This window comes from Falco biarmicus, chromosome 3 (assembly GCF_023638135.1).
Source record: "Falco biarmicus isolate bFalBia1 chromosome 3, bFalBia1.pri, whole genome shotgun sequence".
In the NCBI taxonomy this organism is placed as follows: Eukaryota; Metazoa; Chordata; class Aves; order Falconiformes; family Falconidae; genus Falco; species Falco biarmicus.
The window spans coordinates 116,809,295-116,825,891 of NC_079290.1; the positions used below are offsets into that span (position 1 = coordinate 116,809,295).

Genomic DNA, 16,597 nt, shown 5'->3' on the forward strand with positions numbered 1-16,597 from the left:
GAGCTCAGCACACTTCAGAATGCTTCAGAGCGGTCTTGACTGCTCGGATATTGCGTACTCATTTACGCATTTCAAAGAAAGTGGCAGAAACAAGAGGGGGAGAAGTGTCCACGTGTTACAAACTAAGCAATACCTATAGCAACACCTAGTCTCGAGGGCACGCATGGCTAGGGACTACTTCCTCTGCTTTCTGAAGAGGTACACTTTGCTTTTGAGACAAAAAAAAAATATTAAATAAATCACAAAGCTACACAGCATTTACGTAGAAAAAATTTATTCCATCTGAAGCACTTACACGCAATTAGTCATGAGGAGCACGGAGAGTAACAGGTTGCTGGTGGAACAGGACACCCTAGTGGAAGATGTGCAGGAACTAGTGGTCAAGGACTAACTCCTAAAAAAAATAGTTCATCCACATTGAATTTGCTTTACATAGACCAGCTACCAATGCTGTTTTAGGTTACCAGCATGCCATCTGTGGTACATCAGTTGGTAAAAACATACAACTTTACAACTTGGTGGCTCCAAGTTTTAAAAACCATTTCACAGAAAGGAAAGAAATATATGTGAAAACACAGCTCAAGAAACACACAATAGAGCAAAATACATGGAAGGTGAACGATGCTCTGCAGGAATAGCTAAGGAATTGAAAACGCTGTTGCCCAGCAGACAGGAGAAAAGGGAAAGGAAGAAAGGAAGGAAGGAATGGAAAACCCAGAATTACTAGTAGAGACAAAAAAAAAAAAATAATTTGATTTCTTGACTTCAGTTCAAGTCAGAATCTGCAAGTCTGTGTTTTATCTGCAGAGGCAGAAAAATCAAGGTAACAGATTAACTAAAGGAATCCCAAGACTTCTGAGCTGCACTGAAGAGGACAAGACCTTCCACACACCATTTCTGAACTGCCAGTGGATTAACACTTGTATCATCTCCGTTGGCTCAAGCATACTCCGGCAGCTCTACCTATTGTAACTTTTGTTTAAATCAGGCAAAAGCCCACAGCTGTAGCAAGCTAAAAGGCAGAAGAAAACCCAGCAAAACCAAATTTGCTCTGTGTGATGAAGGCAACTAAAATGGGACAGCCAGCCCTATACGCAAGAGGGGTGCTGTAGGAAATCTGACCCAAGGAGCTACAGCATGGTTACCAGCTGAGTTGGGCTAAGCCCTTTTCTGAAGGAGCACTCACTGTCTGGGTTAAAAAGCCTGTTGATGGTATCTACAGAAGGATGGCTGAACACAAAGTCTACGTGTGTCTCAAAACCAGTGTTAAGTCAATATTAGGGTTGAGAGGGAAGAAAAGGGAAAAAAAAAAAAAAAAGACTAAAAACAGGAAAAGGTCCTCATCTAGGATCCTTGACCTTCTGGATCCACACTTCCTTCAGGGTCTTCATCGTTATAGATGTTCTCCGCCTGCGAGACAGAAATGGAGGAACTGAAGAAGCATTTACCACCACACCGAACGGGATTCCATCCACACACTTCAAAAGGTTCTGGCAGTTTGCACCGGCAGATAGGTATCACCCATCCCTGATCCCTCAAGGCCATTTAACATTAAAGCAGCATCACAAATGTTTTTCGTAACAGCCATGTCTCCAAAACATTTATCAAGTACCCTGTAAGTTACTGTAGCTTATGGAAATGTGCCTTGTTAAGAGATCACTGCAAGATTTGCTTCAATTAACAGACCCATTCTATATATTTAGTAGATCCTCTGCTTAGCAGCAGCTCCTTCCAAAAGGACCATACAGAAGGTTGCTAAAAACAAAGCCCCTGTGAACCAATTTATCCAAAAATTAGGAATATGGTCTTTCAAGGGTTATTCAAACAATACAAGATGGTTTTCTAAAACCTTCAACAGTTGGTAATTTAGGGCCAGCAAATTTTTCCTGTTCACAACCACCTTGCTCTATCTTGAGGAGGACGTTAACGTCATTTGCAAAGATTTTATTCTTTAAGACAGTAACTAACAGAAACCTCAATCTCATCTCTGGTTCTCACACACAGTTTTCCTTCAAACACAGGGCAAAATTTGCTTCTGCACTTGTATTTTCCTTTTTTTAAATCCTGAGAAACACAAAACAGTTTCTGAGTATTTGTAAACCACTGTCTCAACCAAACTTAAAGCACATTTCACTATCCCTTTGAGATTTCAGCAGCGCTACAGAGTGAATTCTGAGAGCTGTAAATAAAAGCAGGAATGCTGAAATACAGGCAGTTCAACACTATCTCTTATCTGCCACTTCCTGCACCTTCCCAAACAACTTACCATTTGCCAGACTTGCATGATATTATCTTCTGATACAGAACAAATTACCCAGGGTTCATTTGGATTCCAGGAGAAATCAGAGATCTTTGCAGTATGACCACCATGAATAAACTAGTATAGGGGAAACAAAAAGGGGAATGTTTTCAAATCTACATCGCACAGATGAATAATAGGCCAAAGCAATCAATGAGATTCAAAAGACTTACCAACAGCTCCGGGGGACCGTCCTCAGCATCTTCAGGGGACTGCTCTTCTCCAATTTTACTGTTAAAAAAAAAAAAAAAAAAGACAGGAAAAATGAAAAGGTTGGGGGTGGTTTGTTTTTTGAAGTGCAATGCCATTCATCATTAACATTTTGTCAGGACAAGGTGACTGATTTGGGATTTACCTCAAGTCCCAGACATTTAGCCTGCGGTCAGTGCCACTGGAGGCCAATATAGTTTCATTATGGGGAGACCACTGAACCTACAGACAAGGATGAATTTAGAAAGGAAGTTAAGTTTTAAGAAGCTGTAACGTGACTGACGTTCACAACAAACACCACTTTATTTTGTATCACAAAAGCTCTACGAGAATTCAAATTGATAATAACTGGAAATATGAGTACACCCAATAACATCCTAACATAGGAGGTAGGTTTGTAAACATTCACACATGGAACAAGGCATTTGAGCACCAAAACGGTACCAAATGTAACCTTTCCTCTAACAGCGACCACAAGTTATGAAGTGCAAACAACTCTCAGAGCTATTAGCTGCTCCTTACCTTAAAAAGGATTGCACAAATATAAACTATGGATTCCTTAAGTGGTAGGTACACTTTACACATGAAAGGAAATCACTGTAATTAAGCATAAGCTGCCCAAAAGCTCACATTTACTACTTGTGCTGGAGATAAATCTCCAAAAGATACCACTTAATAGGATCACAGGATTAGAAAGAGAACACATAATTCTGCACACTAACCTGACATTTCAGGATTCCATGTGTAATTTTATTTAGAGGTAACTACAGTCTTAACTAGTAATCCTTCTACGAAAAAAATTCCACATATTTTTCTTCTGAGTAAGGCACGAGCTGGAGATGGAAATATTGTATCTGCTGAGCACATGCTACCCATGATGTTACATTCTATATTTACACCAGCAAAATTAGCCATTGTTGGTTGTCACAGGATGTTCCGGTGATCCCCTTTAATGGGTACTGGCTAAAGCCTTCCTACAGGACCAAGCGAGAAGATGAAAACACTGCAGCCATTTCACTGTGCCTCCCTGCTTCAGTCTGCGGCCATGAATAATTTACATTTACGGTGTACTGCTAGCATTTCACCCTTCTGTTGTGGTTAAAGCTCTCGACCATTTCTTTGTTACAGTCTGCCCTGGCTTTCTGGACAAGTACTCTTATCTGTACTGGAGCTCTACCCCACACTGAGCGCTACACAGCTCCACAACAATAAGCCAGAAAATTATAAGCAGATGAGAGAGAAGAATAGATGAGTTTTTAAGTGCAAGTACATTCAATGAAAACATACAGTGGAAGAGAATATTTTTCATTTTTTCCAGGACAGCTAAGTTAGAACTAAGCCTGTGTGCATAAAAGGAAAAAGACACTTTATTATACCTGAAATATTTCATCTTTATGTGATTCAAAGGAGTGCAACTTCAGTTTTAGGTTCCTCAAGTCCCATAGAGCAACAGTCTAGGAAAAAAACCCAACCAAACACTTTGTTTAAGTAACTAATACATACATCCACACTTACATGTCAAAAACTAAACAAGCATTTCCCAAGTTCAAGGTAGATTATCAAGATACCTTATCAGCTGATCCTGTAGCCAGGATAAACTCACTATAGGGATTGAAAGAGAGGCAGTTGACTTCAGCTGTGTGAGCATCCACCGAGTGGCTAGGTTTGGAGGTGTTGTTTGACCGAGTATCCCAACTGTAAAGGGAAAACAAGGAATTGAAACAAAGGTTTACATCCCATTTTACCGAGGGACTGAAAAGGAGACAGGAAAGCAAGAGGGACAGAAACACTCAGTTTCTGAAGACGTTGTCACCCCACTTACATCATGAGCTTCTGATCATCAGCAACAGATCCAAAAAGAGATTCATGGAGCAGGTGCCAAGATACATCTTCCACTACTGCTGTATGCCCTGTGAAGATGGTCTTTGCATCCACTACTTTGCCTTCTTTTGGAACAGCACTGATGTCCCACAAGCAAATGGTCTTAAAAAAAAATAAATTAAAAACTGCATCTTTGGACACTCTCTACCTCCCCTACCTCCTCCCCCTCAAAAAAAAAAAAAAAAAAAAAAAAAAAAAAAAAGAAGAAAAAAGTCTTTTTTACCTTTGCCAAGGGACGGAAAGTGCAGATTGTACCCCAGCTATATTTAAAGTACTCACATGATCATCAGAAGCACTAAGCAAATGCCCACTCAGGTTTGGGTTCCATGACAGCCCATAACCTTCCTTCTGGTGTCCACGAAGACGCAGATCAGGGTTACACTCTCCAGAAGGGTCTGTAAAGAGGTGCCGTAAGAACTCCAGTGCCCAGTATCATTTCCAGCACATCCTGGAATAGCTGGCATTAAGTTTTACTGTGCTCTACTAAACCTTGCTCAAAAGGTTAGAGGAGGATTCTATTGAAAATGTCAAAGCGTTTTCCCTGACTGAAGAATCTCCTCTTTAAAACAATGCTCTGAGACAACACAGAGCAGTCTGTCTTCTTAGCTTAATAAAAAGCACATTGCAGGTTTTTCCAAGCTTCCCCCCTTTTTTTTTTTTGGCTGGATGGCCTAGCAGTGGTCCGCTCTAAACAAGCATTACAGTAGCTGCTGAAGAGTTAAAGAAGTCCAGCAGCCACCTCCATGCTTTGGCAGGAGTCACCTGGTCTAGCTGGTCGGAAGAATAGCAGCTCATCTCAGATACTGCTCAACAAACTCTTCCTGAATGCTCTGCTGGGATGTTATTTTTCTTTCTCTCATCATCTCCAACTGCACTTTGAAGCAAGAAAGGCACTTCTGATCCCCCCCTCAAGTGGGAAGGCTAGTTACTCTATAGTCTTGATGAGTTCATCAATAAATGACCATTAATACCCTTACAGGGTATCAGGACAACAGCTCAGCTACCCAGCAAATCAGTTTCCAAAAAGCCACCTTCTACCATCCCAAATACCAACACATACAGTGACATGACAAACCACACAGTAAAGCAGAGAAAGGTAAAAAGCATACCTTTCCACATTTAAACTTCATATGAAATAACCTTTTACCAAACACCTTTAACTTAAATACCCACTTTCCCCTAAAATCACAAACAATATGCAATCCACAAAACTTTTTAACCTCTTTTTCACTGCATCAATGTCTTTGTAAGGAAGGGCTGGCTGATCTCTGAAACGCAGACATAAAAAAGAAGCAGACACCTGGTTTAGAAGGGTGTTTGGTGTAATCAAAGACAAGGACATCACTGGATGGAGTCTTGGTAGCGATGATACATGGGTTCTGTGGCATGTAACGTGCTCTGTTCACTTCTCCCTCGTGATTTATCTTGATTTCAATTTCAATTTTTCCACTAACTGATCCAAAGCCTCCAAACTCTGGAAGTAAGAATTTAGTAGTTGTAAATAAAAAGCCAGTTTGAGATCAAGACACAAAGACCCAGACCCAGTTACTGGTACTACCAAGCACTTATTCTGAAAGATAATCACAACTGTAACTGAAAGAGTCCAGTTTTGAAACGGCATGTTGTTTTAAATGTCTGTATGTGTAACGTCAAAATATCAGGACTTTGGCTAAGTTAAAGACCATTTCTTCCTGAAAATTTTTTACTATCTCAAATCTAACAACTCAAGCCCCAGATTTATCATATCTAAAACTCTTATCTGGAACAAAGATGGGTTGTACATATGAAACAGATGTGCTGTAACTGCACTTTCAAATATAACGCAGATCAGCATCGCAGAATACACAAATTTCTGGTAAGACACAATTGCTGCACTGCGTTTAAGTTAAGTAAGACTAATATAACTTGCTATAGCTACCTGATCTTTGTAAGTAAAGTCACAGTAACTTAGTAGTTCACAAAATTGCACAGCACCGTTCTGGCAAAAATACAGAGGGTTTGTTTGTTTTGTTTTTAAATTGGAGTAGTATATTCTTAATAAATACTAGAATAGAACAGAAGTAATTTATTAGACAACACTGTGTTCATGAATAACTCTTAAGAAGCCCAAAGATCAAAACACTAATTGCACAATCCAGGCTACTAGCAAAAAGAAGAGCAAACACTGGATCGTTACAGACTTTCACCAGGTAGAAAGACTGATTCAACCAAGTAAACATGAGAAACACCTAATTTGTAGCAATGCTGACAGCCAACTAAGATTACAGAAAGCATCAAATTCAAGCCTGATATGCTGAACAAAACACAGTAATTTTCTTATCCAAGAGGGGCTGGCACAACAATCAGGCAGCAGAATTCAGACAAGAGAAGAACATTTGAAATGTTACACTCCTCTGAAATAAAATATTCTTTTACACAAGTGACTTTCTCACTGGAAGAGTTTATGTAATGTAAAAGTGGCAATAAAAATACCAGAAAGTAGTACTCCATGAAATTCAACGTCAATTCCTGATAAGAAAGAGGGAGGGGTGAGGTTTTCACACACACACACACACACACACTTTTGCAGTCAGGCTGCCACCTTCTTTTTTCATCATTATATTATATTATTAAGACATCACATACATTCCAAAAACATAGTATTTGTCTATTAAGTAAGTGTACCCCTTAAAAAGAAACTGACTAGCTTAGAAGTAATAGCTGAACTTTGCTGCCTGAACTTTAAGAAAAGACAGATTTTCTATTAAGAAGGGAAGGAAAAAGTGGTGAAAACTCCCCCTGGCCCACATCTTTGGTCCCTTACCTCCTTTCTCACTATCATAGTGTGAAGCATCAAACTGCGCATCATCGTTAGGCAACTGCACACTAGCTATCACGAGATGATTTTGTTCATCTGAAGTATGGGTCCCCAGGACTAACCGGTGAATACTGAAATCCTTGCCTTCAGGTCTGCAAGGGAGAAGAATTACATGAGAAACAAAGAAGGGGTTTAAAAAAAATACTGAGATGATGACAATATTCTGGGGTGACAGCTTCTTATACTAATTAACACTCTTTGAAGTTCTTACTGCTCTCCTGCTTCAACACAAACCTTGCTTCCTTCAGAGGAAACCACTTATCATAATTTAAGACCTCAACCTAAAACTCTTGCAGCACAACACTCTTGACAGACCACCATCCCTGTGGTGGATGAAAGTGCCTTCATTTAAGAGACCTTAGCAGCTCCTCCCGAGTACAGCTCTGAGGTGCAAGAACATTCACTGCAAGCAGTGCATTGCTATAAAAACATGGGACAAAATGGTGGTTACACAGATACCGTATCTAGTTTTATTTTTGAGTAAGTTTTTGTTTATTAAAGCTGGAAGAAGAAAACCATGGAAATCAAATGTGTGAAAATATCTTCTCAGTAACAGATGACATTTTCCCAAATTAAAACTGTCTGTACTGATTATCTCTCTAGTGTTCATAATCCTCAACTTGCTGTTGGCAAGGCAAGTTTACAGGAATCACATACCTTCTCACATTAATAAAAAGTGATCCTCGATTTAAATTATTCTTTTTTTTTTTTTTTTTAAAAAAAAGCAAAATAATCAGTTTACCTTGTTACATCAGGAAGCCACTGAGCAGTCAAGCTGGGCCATTCCAAAGCATGGGTCATTACCAAATCATATAGGAAGGGGGTATTCTTCTTCCATATTTTATACTCTTCGTTGATTACACGTTCTTCCACCGCATCATCAAAGGCTGCTGGAGGTTTTTTTAAAAAAAATCAAGCATTTGATTAGCCTTTATGAATGTATGAGCTATGTGAATGTATTAAGAACATATTTACAATATATACGCAACACTGAGTGGGCAATTGATTAAAGCGCCAACTGCATCACACCCTGGTTTGCTGTTAGACTACTTTACTGGGGTGGTTACTAGAAGATTAAAAATCCTGTTGCATATGTGAACGCTTGCCACTGGATCCTGGTTCAGGATTAATGTTAACTGCGTCCAACTTAATCACCTCAACAGAGGCAGCATGATAAAACTCTGAAGCTCGATGCAAGGGGTACCGTGGAGGCAAAAGCCAGAATTGTAAAGATGTTTCAAAGCAGGAGGTCCAGCAATTGCTGTTAAACAGACCGGTCTAGGTGTAGCCTTGAACTGCTGGTCCCCCAAATCCAGTTTTCCAAGGCTCCCTCGTTGCCCTGGCTCTCCCACACGCCTCCTCACTCCATCTGCCACCAGCCCCCGCCCTGCGGGCGCGGCCGGGCCCTGGGAGCCCCCCGGGAGCCGGGCAGCGGGGCCGGTGACATCCCTTTGTCTGCGCCGGGCAGGCCGCAGCCCGCAGCCCCCGCCGAGCACGGCCCGCCCCGCTCACCCCGGGCCAGTCGCCCAGCGGCCCCGGCTCCGGGACACCGGCTGGCTCCCTGGGGCTCGGCTGTAACCGGATCGGAAGGCGGGAAGAGGGCGGCCGCAGGGACCCGGCCCCCGGCGGCGGCGCCTCGCCGTGCCACAGGCCTCCCCCGCGCGGCCCGGCCCCGGGGCGAGGGCAGGCGGTGGGCCGTGCCCGCGGGGACTGGCGCGGCCCGGGGTAGGCCGATAGGCCGCGGTCCCCGACACAGCCACCCCCCCTCCCCTCAGACCAGCAGCCGTTACGGGGGGGGGGGGAGGGGGGGGTACTCCACGCCTCACGGAGCCCAGAGCGGAGGAGTCCGCGCCGCGGGGCCTACCCCGCGCCACGCCGCGGGCCCTACCTTCCTTGTCAGCCATGGCGGGGCGGGGGAGCGGGCCGGCGGTGGGGCGCGGGGCGGGCTGGGCTGGGCTGGGCTGGGCTGGGCTGGGCGAGGCGGGCGGCTCCTCCGCTCCCTGCTCAGACCCCTCCGGCCGCGGCTCTATTGTTTCCTGCCCCCGCTGCGTGCTGCTCCGGCGCCGCGCACCCCTTCGCGCGCCAACCCCGGCCAATCAGCGCCCGCCGCCAGGCCGCGGCCACCAATGGGTGAGAGGCACGGGGCGGGGCCAGGGACCAGGCGAGCGCGCTCGGCCGTCACGTGTGGAGGGCAACCGGGAGGAAGGCGGGGGGAGGAGGGCGCTGCTGAAGCTCTCCTGGGAGCCGCCATCTTCCGGAGGGGACGGGGAGGGTGCGCCCCTCGCTCGCTCTTAAAGGGGCAGCGCCCCGCGCTGGCGGTGGCCCGGTTTGGGGGTGGGGAGGACTGTGGCCGCGCTTTCTTTCGGTCCCCGCAGCCGCGGCCGGGCGGGTGAGCCGACTGGCCGTGTTGGTGCCGTGAGCGTGTGTGAGGCCGAGGCCTAGCCCGCGGCCTGGCCCACCCTCCCTCCTCACAGCGCTGCCCGGGAACCTCTGGAGCATCTTCAGCTTCCTCAGCGTTACTAATTATCTATAGTCGCCAATAACTTCCTTTTTTCCTGAGGCAGCGCAGCGGTGAGCCTGACGGGGAATGCTTCTTGGCACGCAGCTGGCTCCGGTGGGCCTGTTTGCATCGGCCGCGGGTCTGGCCGAGGCCTGGGGGATTTAAAATCAAAATGTGCGTTTGTCTGGGTTTATTCTCGACAAAGAGCCCTGGCTTCTCAGCTTCAGGCTTCTCTTTGTGACATACCTGAAAATAGAAACTGGAAATCCTGCACAGTCTTGTTTCTAAGCTGTGAAATAAGAACCATTCCTGTTTAAAAGTAGGGCTGCTGGTGTTAGGTGCCGTCTACAAATCTATCAATATTTTGGGGAGTCTTGGGCTCAGCTGTGGATAAATCTTAAAATGCACCAAAAAAAAAAAACCCCAAAGGAATAGAATAATAGAATAGCTGTTATATCTGGAGGTCTCACCTGAGGAAAATTGATTACCCTAAAGTTAATCAGGTTCTCAAATTTGTCTTACTAGATTTGCAAATGAATGCTTGCATGAAACAGCAACTGTTAAGATCTCGTCAGAGAGCCTTTTAGGTGGGGATTTGATACAGTTTATTGTTTGGTTGTGGTTTTGTTGGGGTTTTTTTTTGAATTAACAACAAAAAAAGCTAAGAAAAGGAACATAAGAAAATTTCTGCTTTGTGTGACAGGTGTATTTGCCCTGCATGCACTTCTAGGTTTGAAGGCTTAAGTACAATTACAGTCCTAAAAGAAAACTAGACTTTTTTTTTTTTTCCCCCCAAAATAAAACAAGACTTTTTTCCTAAAGAAAAACGTGTAAAGTCACATGTGCGGGTTTGGAGTAACATACAAGTGGGCTGAGTACCCTCAGCTCTAAAATTCCTTAGTTACCTGTAGAATGAAAGTTTTAATTCACTTTACAGCTGCTTTCATAATTTTTCATTGTTACTGTATTTTATTTGAGGATGAATGCAATGCTTGGTGTTGTACACAAGGAAGAAGAAACATGCTTCTTCCCAGAAAAGGCAGAAGCTCATGGTCTTCTGTAATCCTTTGGCTTCACTAGCTGAGCAGAACTGGTATCGGTGAATGAGGCAGGCAGTGTGGGGTGGAACTCTGAACTTCCCCGTCTCCCAGTGATGCTTTTGATAGGAAAAAACTTAAACCGACATTTAGTCTCATGGTTTGAATTCCTGAGCCTGTGTACAAGTGTATCAAAGTGCTATCAAGAGAAAAACCAAACTGAGAGGCGATTCTCCCTCTTTCTCCCTGTGCAGCGCAGCGGTGGCCATGTTTCCTACCACCAGGAAGTGAGCCAGCATTGCTCAAGCCCAGCAGCAATGGCAGCCGACGAGAGGGACTACAACCTGACGAAGGAGCAGCAGGCTGTCAAAGCCAAATACCCACCGCTCAATAAGAAATACGAATGTGAGTATTTCTGACGCTATCCTGATGCAGGGAACGTGTGACAGCGCAGTGGGGGCCGGGGGATGGGGGGGACGGAAGGTATGCTTTTTAGGCACGTGTGAGGGTTTTTAATATGTGTTTAGGCTGTGGGATGCATCTGTAGCTGAATTACTAGAGATGAGATACCTACAGTTTTCATTACCACAGAAAAATGCCTTTCTTTTTATGAGTGCTAAAGAAATAATTACAGAAATAAACGAGTTAAATCTCATCTTGAAAACTTTCCCTTTCCAAGCTATTTCTCAGCATGGCAGTACATTTTTCTACCTCTCTTGTAGTCTGTTGGTCTTCCATGTGGGGTTTTTTTTCCTACATGCACTACCTAAAGATCGTTATTTCTCCCTTTCCCCACCCCTGGAATGTCTTCTAAGAACATGTGGAGCAAGTGGATGGCAGCCCAAAGGGTTTGCTTAAGGTGCTCACCGGAGACTATTCGGTGTCTGACAGTTTTCTAGTTCAGCAGTGTCTGTCTGGAGGGACAGTGCCCATTACTCTGTTAGAAGATATATTTTTAGGAGGCACTCAGCTCTTTATTTGATAGCAGTGCAGAAATACGGTGACATATGACAAGAGTCACACTGCTTCCATAATTGGAGGAGGTTTTATTCTTCTTTTACATTCACTGGAACTTGTTTACTTTAGAGGCTGTTGTTGAGAATCCATTAATAGCATGTGAATGATCTAAACTGCATCGGAACAATTTTTCAGCTAGAGTGATCGTGGTGTGGCCGTATTTTACATTCAAGTTTGCTCTGTTTCTGCCAACCTGGTATAAATTTAAATTTCTGTCATTCCTCTGAATTAATATAAATAATGTTCATGTAAAACTTGACATGTGCTTGGGATGTTAATCCTATCTTACTAGTGAACATTGCCTTCTATTTTATATTACTTTTTTATTTTTGATTCTCTGTTTTTTGCATAATGGATGGGTTTGGGTGTGGACAGGTATATTTCTTCACTAAGCTGGAAAAATGTGCAAATCTCATCCTCTGCATGAATAATTCTCAGTCCTGCAGACTTCAGCAAAAATTTTTTACTCCTGGTTAAAGTTTCATTTTATTGCAGTTAACTTGTAGAAGCCTGTTGCGTTACAACAGCCATACCTTGCTGTATACATAGGGTGCTGACATAATTACATCAAACAGTGTTTTTCTGCTTGGCAAAAATAAGCCAAGATTCCACCTGCACTATCTTTTTCTAACATACTGCAAAATAGATTATCACTGTTTCACATCTGAAAACGAATGCAAAAATGTCTTGTTATAACAACAGTATCTGATTTTCTTTGTTCTTAATCCTAATTTTTTTAATATGTTTGGTGATATAATGCCTTTTTCCTTCCCCCTTAGATCTGGATCACACAGCAGATGTGCAGTAAGTATGAGCAGCTGGGATTTCTCAGTATGACAGATTGATTATTTCTTCTTTAAGTCTGGAGTAACTGTCAAAGACTGGTTGCAGATGGATGCCTTATGGAACTATGAAATGTCACACACTGGGTTTTCTGATGGTCAGTTTTGTTTCTGCTCTTGGGAGAGCATAGAATCACGTTTGGTTTCTTTTCTAATGTAATACTCCTATGGTCCTTCTGATTAAGCCTCTGTTATTTGGAAATGTCTTTTGAAATCTCCTCTTAATCTCTTCCTTGTAAACCGAATTTCTTCTGAGTAGTTCACTTCTATAGACATCAGTTAACCATATTCAGAAAGAACTGTCTTGTCTGTTAAAACATTTATTTTTCATATTGTACCAAGAAACTTGTCACAAACCACAAAAAGGAAAATCCCTGTAATCTGCCCAAATGCATACATAGAGAAAAGCAAGTGGTTTTTGTTTGTTCCCTTCATGTGCATTAATTCTCATGTTCTAATTGCTCACCTGCATATTACTTTGGGGTTTTGTTATGATCCAGTAAATTATTCCATGTCTTCTTAGGCTACATGCCTGGGGAGACACTTTGGAAGAAGCATTTGAGCAGTGCGTTATGGCCATGTTTGGCTACATGACTGATACAGAGACTGTGGAACCTGTGGATACAGTAGAGGTAGAGGCAGAAGGTGAGGCTGTGTTGACGTTTTATATTGGAACTGTAGGAACCCTGAGTGAGAAGGGTACGAAAATTTTGAGTCTTTACATGTAGTGCTGTTGCAGTTAATTAAAATCTACACTATTAGAAGATTCAGGTTAGCAATGCTTAATTAGAAGCCGTACATCTAACGTACCCCTAAAAAGTTTGGGTGTTCTTGCTGAGACAGTCAACTGACTTTTCTCTGCTTCAACCATGCAGGACATGACATGTTGTCTCTTCTCTTCCACTTCTTGGATGAGTGGCTGTATAAATTCAGTGCTAATGAGTTCTTTATACCCAGGGTAAGTGTTCAGTTTTGATCTTTTTCCATTTGTAGGTCAAGACTGTTCTAGATAATACCAGCTCTGAATGCAGTGTTACTTTAGGAAAAAAGGGACACAACAGATCACTTAAGTACAACACATGGGAGAATTGAAAATACCAGGGCAGAAGGACTTGAGAAACAAATTGTTAAGCTCTGTTACCGCAAATATCAATTATTAGTTGCTACGATAGGTAGGTGCAGTTCTGCTGCCTTTGCACTCAGAGTAGCAGTGTGTTTCTTTTGAGGCTGCTCAAATTCTCTGGTTTTAGATTCTATCTAAGCATAACCCTTGGTTATATGGCTTATAATGGGATTGACTGAGAATTTCTGCCTGAAGATAGAAGATGTCACTGACATTTTTTCCTCTCGCTTTTTTTGCAGGAGGTGAAAGTGCTTTACATTGACCGAATGCAGTTCAAAATAAGATCAATTGGGTGAGCTTAAATGATCAGTTGGGTAATGAGTATGTTTACTGAAAACGCACATACTGCCTTCAGAGTAACAACTCTCAGTACCATGATGCGCTGGAGTTCACTGATGCTTTCTAAAAAGTGGACTGTGTGATGCCACTCTACAGATACCACTGTATATATATTTATGACAAATTACTCTGTTAAAGGAAGGTTGCTGGCTCAGCAAAAGGCCTTTTGATCTGTCCAGGATTATATTGAAAGACTTTTGCCATATAAACAAAATGTCTGAACTCCTGAATCACCAAACTCTGATTTAGTGTTTAGCTATATGTGGACTTTTTTTTTCTTCCTTTGAGGCTTTCAATGAAAATCTCACTGTTCTATGCTCATCAGTTAAACTAATTACAACACTTGGTAAATATTACTGCAATTCTAACCACCTCTCTTCTTTTTGTCTTCAAAGGTGGGGAGAAGAGTTCTCTCTATCCAAACACCCTCAGGTATGCAGTGGTTCATCTGTATGTACATCTTTTACATTTTAGGAGTAGGATGGGGAGGTGTGGTGTCCTTTAAATCAGACCTCTAAGTTCTTAAGGGATCCAGGTATAAACATGTCTGAATGGTATTGCAGGCACTAAACTTAAGATCTCGCTTTCTGCATGTTTTTTGTGAATGCATGCCTGAAACCGTTGACCTGAGCATCTGATGCTTCTTCAGCACTAGCAAAACTTAAGTCTGCTTCCTTTTTGTGGTGTTGATAGCACAGTAAACCAATCTATATGCAGAATGCATACATGGGTTGGGTTTTCACATTATTATCACAGCTTTTTGCTTGGTCAGGTTTTGCTGCTTCCCCCTGCCCCCCAAAAAAATAAAACACTCAAACTGATAGAAGCAAATCCTTATGTCCCCGTTAGCTCTTTAGCTGTGTCAGTATTAGTATAGCAAATGTTGATGTCCTGTCAGAGGCAAGAGGAGGACTTTGTAGTGTTCAAGAGGTAATAAAATAAAAGTTACTTATTATTTGGCCTGGCCAAGTCCTTGCCATTAGTATGCCAACTTTCTTAGTTGTTAGAACAAATACATTTACAGCTTTCTGGGGAGAAAAACTATTAAATTGGGTAACATTCATAGAAGGTGATAAGTACTATGTATTATCATGGACTGCTACAAGGGATGTCAGTTAGAAAATCCATGCTTCTGTGTCTTTTCTTTCTAGGGCACAGAGGTCAAAGCCATAACTTACTCGGCAATGCAGATCTGTGAAGACGAAAAGCCAGAAGTCTTTGTCATCATTGATATTTAAAGCAAGACAAGTGTGGTTGAGTGGATACTTGGCACTGGTTGGCAAAAGTCCCTTGAAAACTGTAATCCCCGTGGAAGTAACTAAGCAATTGGCCAATTAGTCATAAATTGAAGGGCATAATTGTGGGGAATCTCAGCCTGTGTTTGGCTTGAAGATCGTGAGATACAGAAATACCTGCGTGCCAGGAAAAAAAAAACGAACTAGTTGGGGTTTTGGGGACGCTGAAGAGAAGAAGAAAGGAAGTTGTAGGGGTTGAAAGTCTCAGGAATGCTAGTTGTCAGCTTTTAAGGCTGATACATGTGTTAGGTGTATATGAACTAAATAAGGAAATTAGTGGAGCTGCTAGCTAAAACTTTTTTTGTAGGGTGGCAGGAGTTAATGTTGATCTATATGATTTCATTTGCAGATTTAAGTGTTCTAATTCTGAGGTGACATGCCTCCTCCATATTATATAAAGGTCAGAAATATCTGTGGTGGGTCTGATTTAATGTAGAAAAATTCTGACTGTTCAAAGGACACCGAAGAAAGTATACCAATTAAAAAAACAAACCACACCACTTTTTGGACTAAAAAAAAAAAAGGCATGCCAGCAGGTGGTGCTGAATTGCTGTAAATAAATTTCCACATGCAAGCCTAAAGCATGTGACCATAGAATCCTCGTAGCACCTATGATCACGCCGAAAAGTAGGCAGCTTTGCACCCCTTTCTACTACGGCAGCATCAGGTTCTCTGTGGGTTCGCTCCCAGCTATATCTTGTGAAAGCTGCTTTTCTTCCAAAAAGCAGATGATTCAGATTTGGACCAGCTTCCCCATTTTCCTTGAAAGGGCAATACAGACAATCCTTTAACATCAAAGGATCAAGACAAACTTTAACATCAAAGTTCACTGGATCGTAATTAATAAAAAATAATGAAAAGTGTGTTTTGTTTTAAATCATGGGACAGTAAATGTGCATTCACTGCCACTGCTGTTTCAGTGGGAGAGGAGCACTGTACGGGATGGCAGGTGCTGGTCCCACCTGCTTGTTTTTATTGTAAATGCTGCAAGTGCCTCAGCCCTGGAGGTAGTGCCTCATCTTTGTGTTGTGGTACAGTCATCTGAAATAGCTCTGTTTGCATTTCTGTATAAGACTGAGGGATAAAATCCCTCTTTTATTTTTTTGAGAAAGCTTCAATGCTGAAATAAAACTTGGACTGAAAGAATTAATTGTGCGTGAATGATTCTGGCCAGTGGTATTTCAACACTGATGACAC

General features: G+C 42.4%; 2 protein-coding genes across 6 annotated transcripts; one reads left to right on the forward strand and one right to left on the reverse strand.

The window, feature by feature from the left end:
* Positions 1-257: 257 nt before the first annotated feature.
* On the reverse strand, positions 258-9,323 carry RBBP4 (RB binding protein 4, chromatin remodeling factor). Of its 2 annotated transcripts, none has more exons than XM_056332718.1 (12): positions 9,136-9,323; positions 7,990-8,134; positions 7,194-7,339; positions 5,691-5,864; positions 4,670-4,785; positions 4,332-4,492; positions 4,078-4,204; positions 3,886-3,963; positions 2,655-2,731; positions 2,473-2,530; positions 2,267-2,377; positions 258-1,410 (listed from the first exon to the last, which is right to left on the reverse strand). In XM_056332718.1, exons 1-12 carry the CDS (start codon positions 9,149-9,151, stop codon positions 1,345-1,347), a joined length of 1,275 nt encoding a protein of 424 aa, XP_056188693.1. In that variant the 5' UTR covers positions 9,152-9,323; the 3' UTR covers positions 258-1,344. The 2 variants fall into 2 exon arrangements, with proteins under 2 accessions (XP_056188693.1, XP_056188692.1); XM_056332717.1 differs by having other exon boundaries at positions 7,990-8,137.
* A 163-nt stretch (positions 9,324-9,486) lies between these two features.
* ZBTB8OS (zinc finger and BTB domain containing 8 opposite strand) lies at positions 9,487-16,546 on the forward strand. 4 transcript variants are annotated; one of them, XM_056332723.1, is made up of 8 exons: positions 9,487-9,636; positions 11,039-11,189; positions 12,581-12,605; positions 13,167-13,288; positions 13,519-13,601; positions 14,006-14,058; positions 14,501-14,537; positions 15,257-16,546. In XM_056332723.1, the coding sequence occupies exons 2-8, from the start codon at positions 11,102-11,104 to the stop codon at positions 15,341-15,343; spliced, it is 495 nt and encodes a 164-aa protein (XP_056188698.1). In that variant the 5' UTR covers positions 9,487-9,636; positions 11,039-11,101; the 3' UTR covers positions 15,344-16,546. The 4 variants fall into 4 exon arrangements, with proteins under 4 accessions (XP_056188698.1, XP_056188696.1, XP_056188694.1 ...); XM_056332721.1 differs by having other exon boundaries at positions 9,494-9,921; XM_056332719.1 differs by having other exon boundaries at positions 9,494-9,861.
* The last annotated feature ends 51 nt before the right edge of the window (positions 16,547-16,597 follow it).

Bases quoted from the DNA above. Each gene is read 5' to 3' on its own strand.
- RBBP4 (XM_056332717.1), bottom strand. The intron at 4,786-5,690 runs GTGTCTGCTTCT...ACCTCTTTACAG, and splicing joins CAAACACCCTTCTAAACCAG to ACCCTTCTGGAGAGTGTAAC. The intron at 3,964-4,077 runs GTATCTTGATAA...TTTTTTTCCTAG, and splicing joins CTACAGGATCAGCTGATAAG to ACTGTTGCTCTATGGGACTT.
- ZBTB8OS (XM_056332719.1), top strand. From the start codon at position 9,835: ATGCTTCTTGGCACGCAGCTGGCTCCG. The intron at 12,606-13,166 runs GTAAGTATGAGC...ATGTCTTCTTAG, and splicing joins GATCACACAGCAGATGTGCA to GCTACATGCCTGGGGAGACA. The intron at 14,538-15,256 runs GTATGCAGTGGT...TTTTCTTTCTAG, and splicing joins CTCTATCCAAACACCCTCAG to GGCACAGAGGTCAAAGCCAT.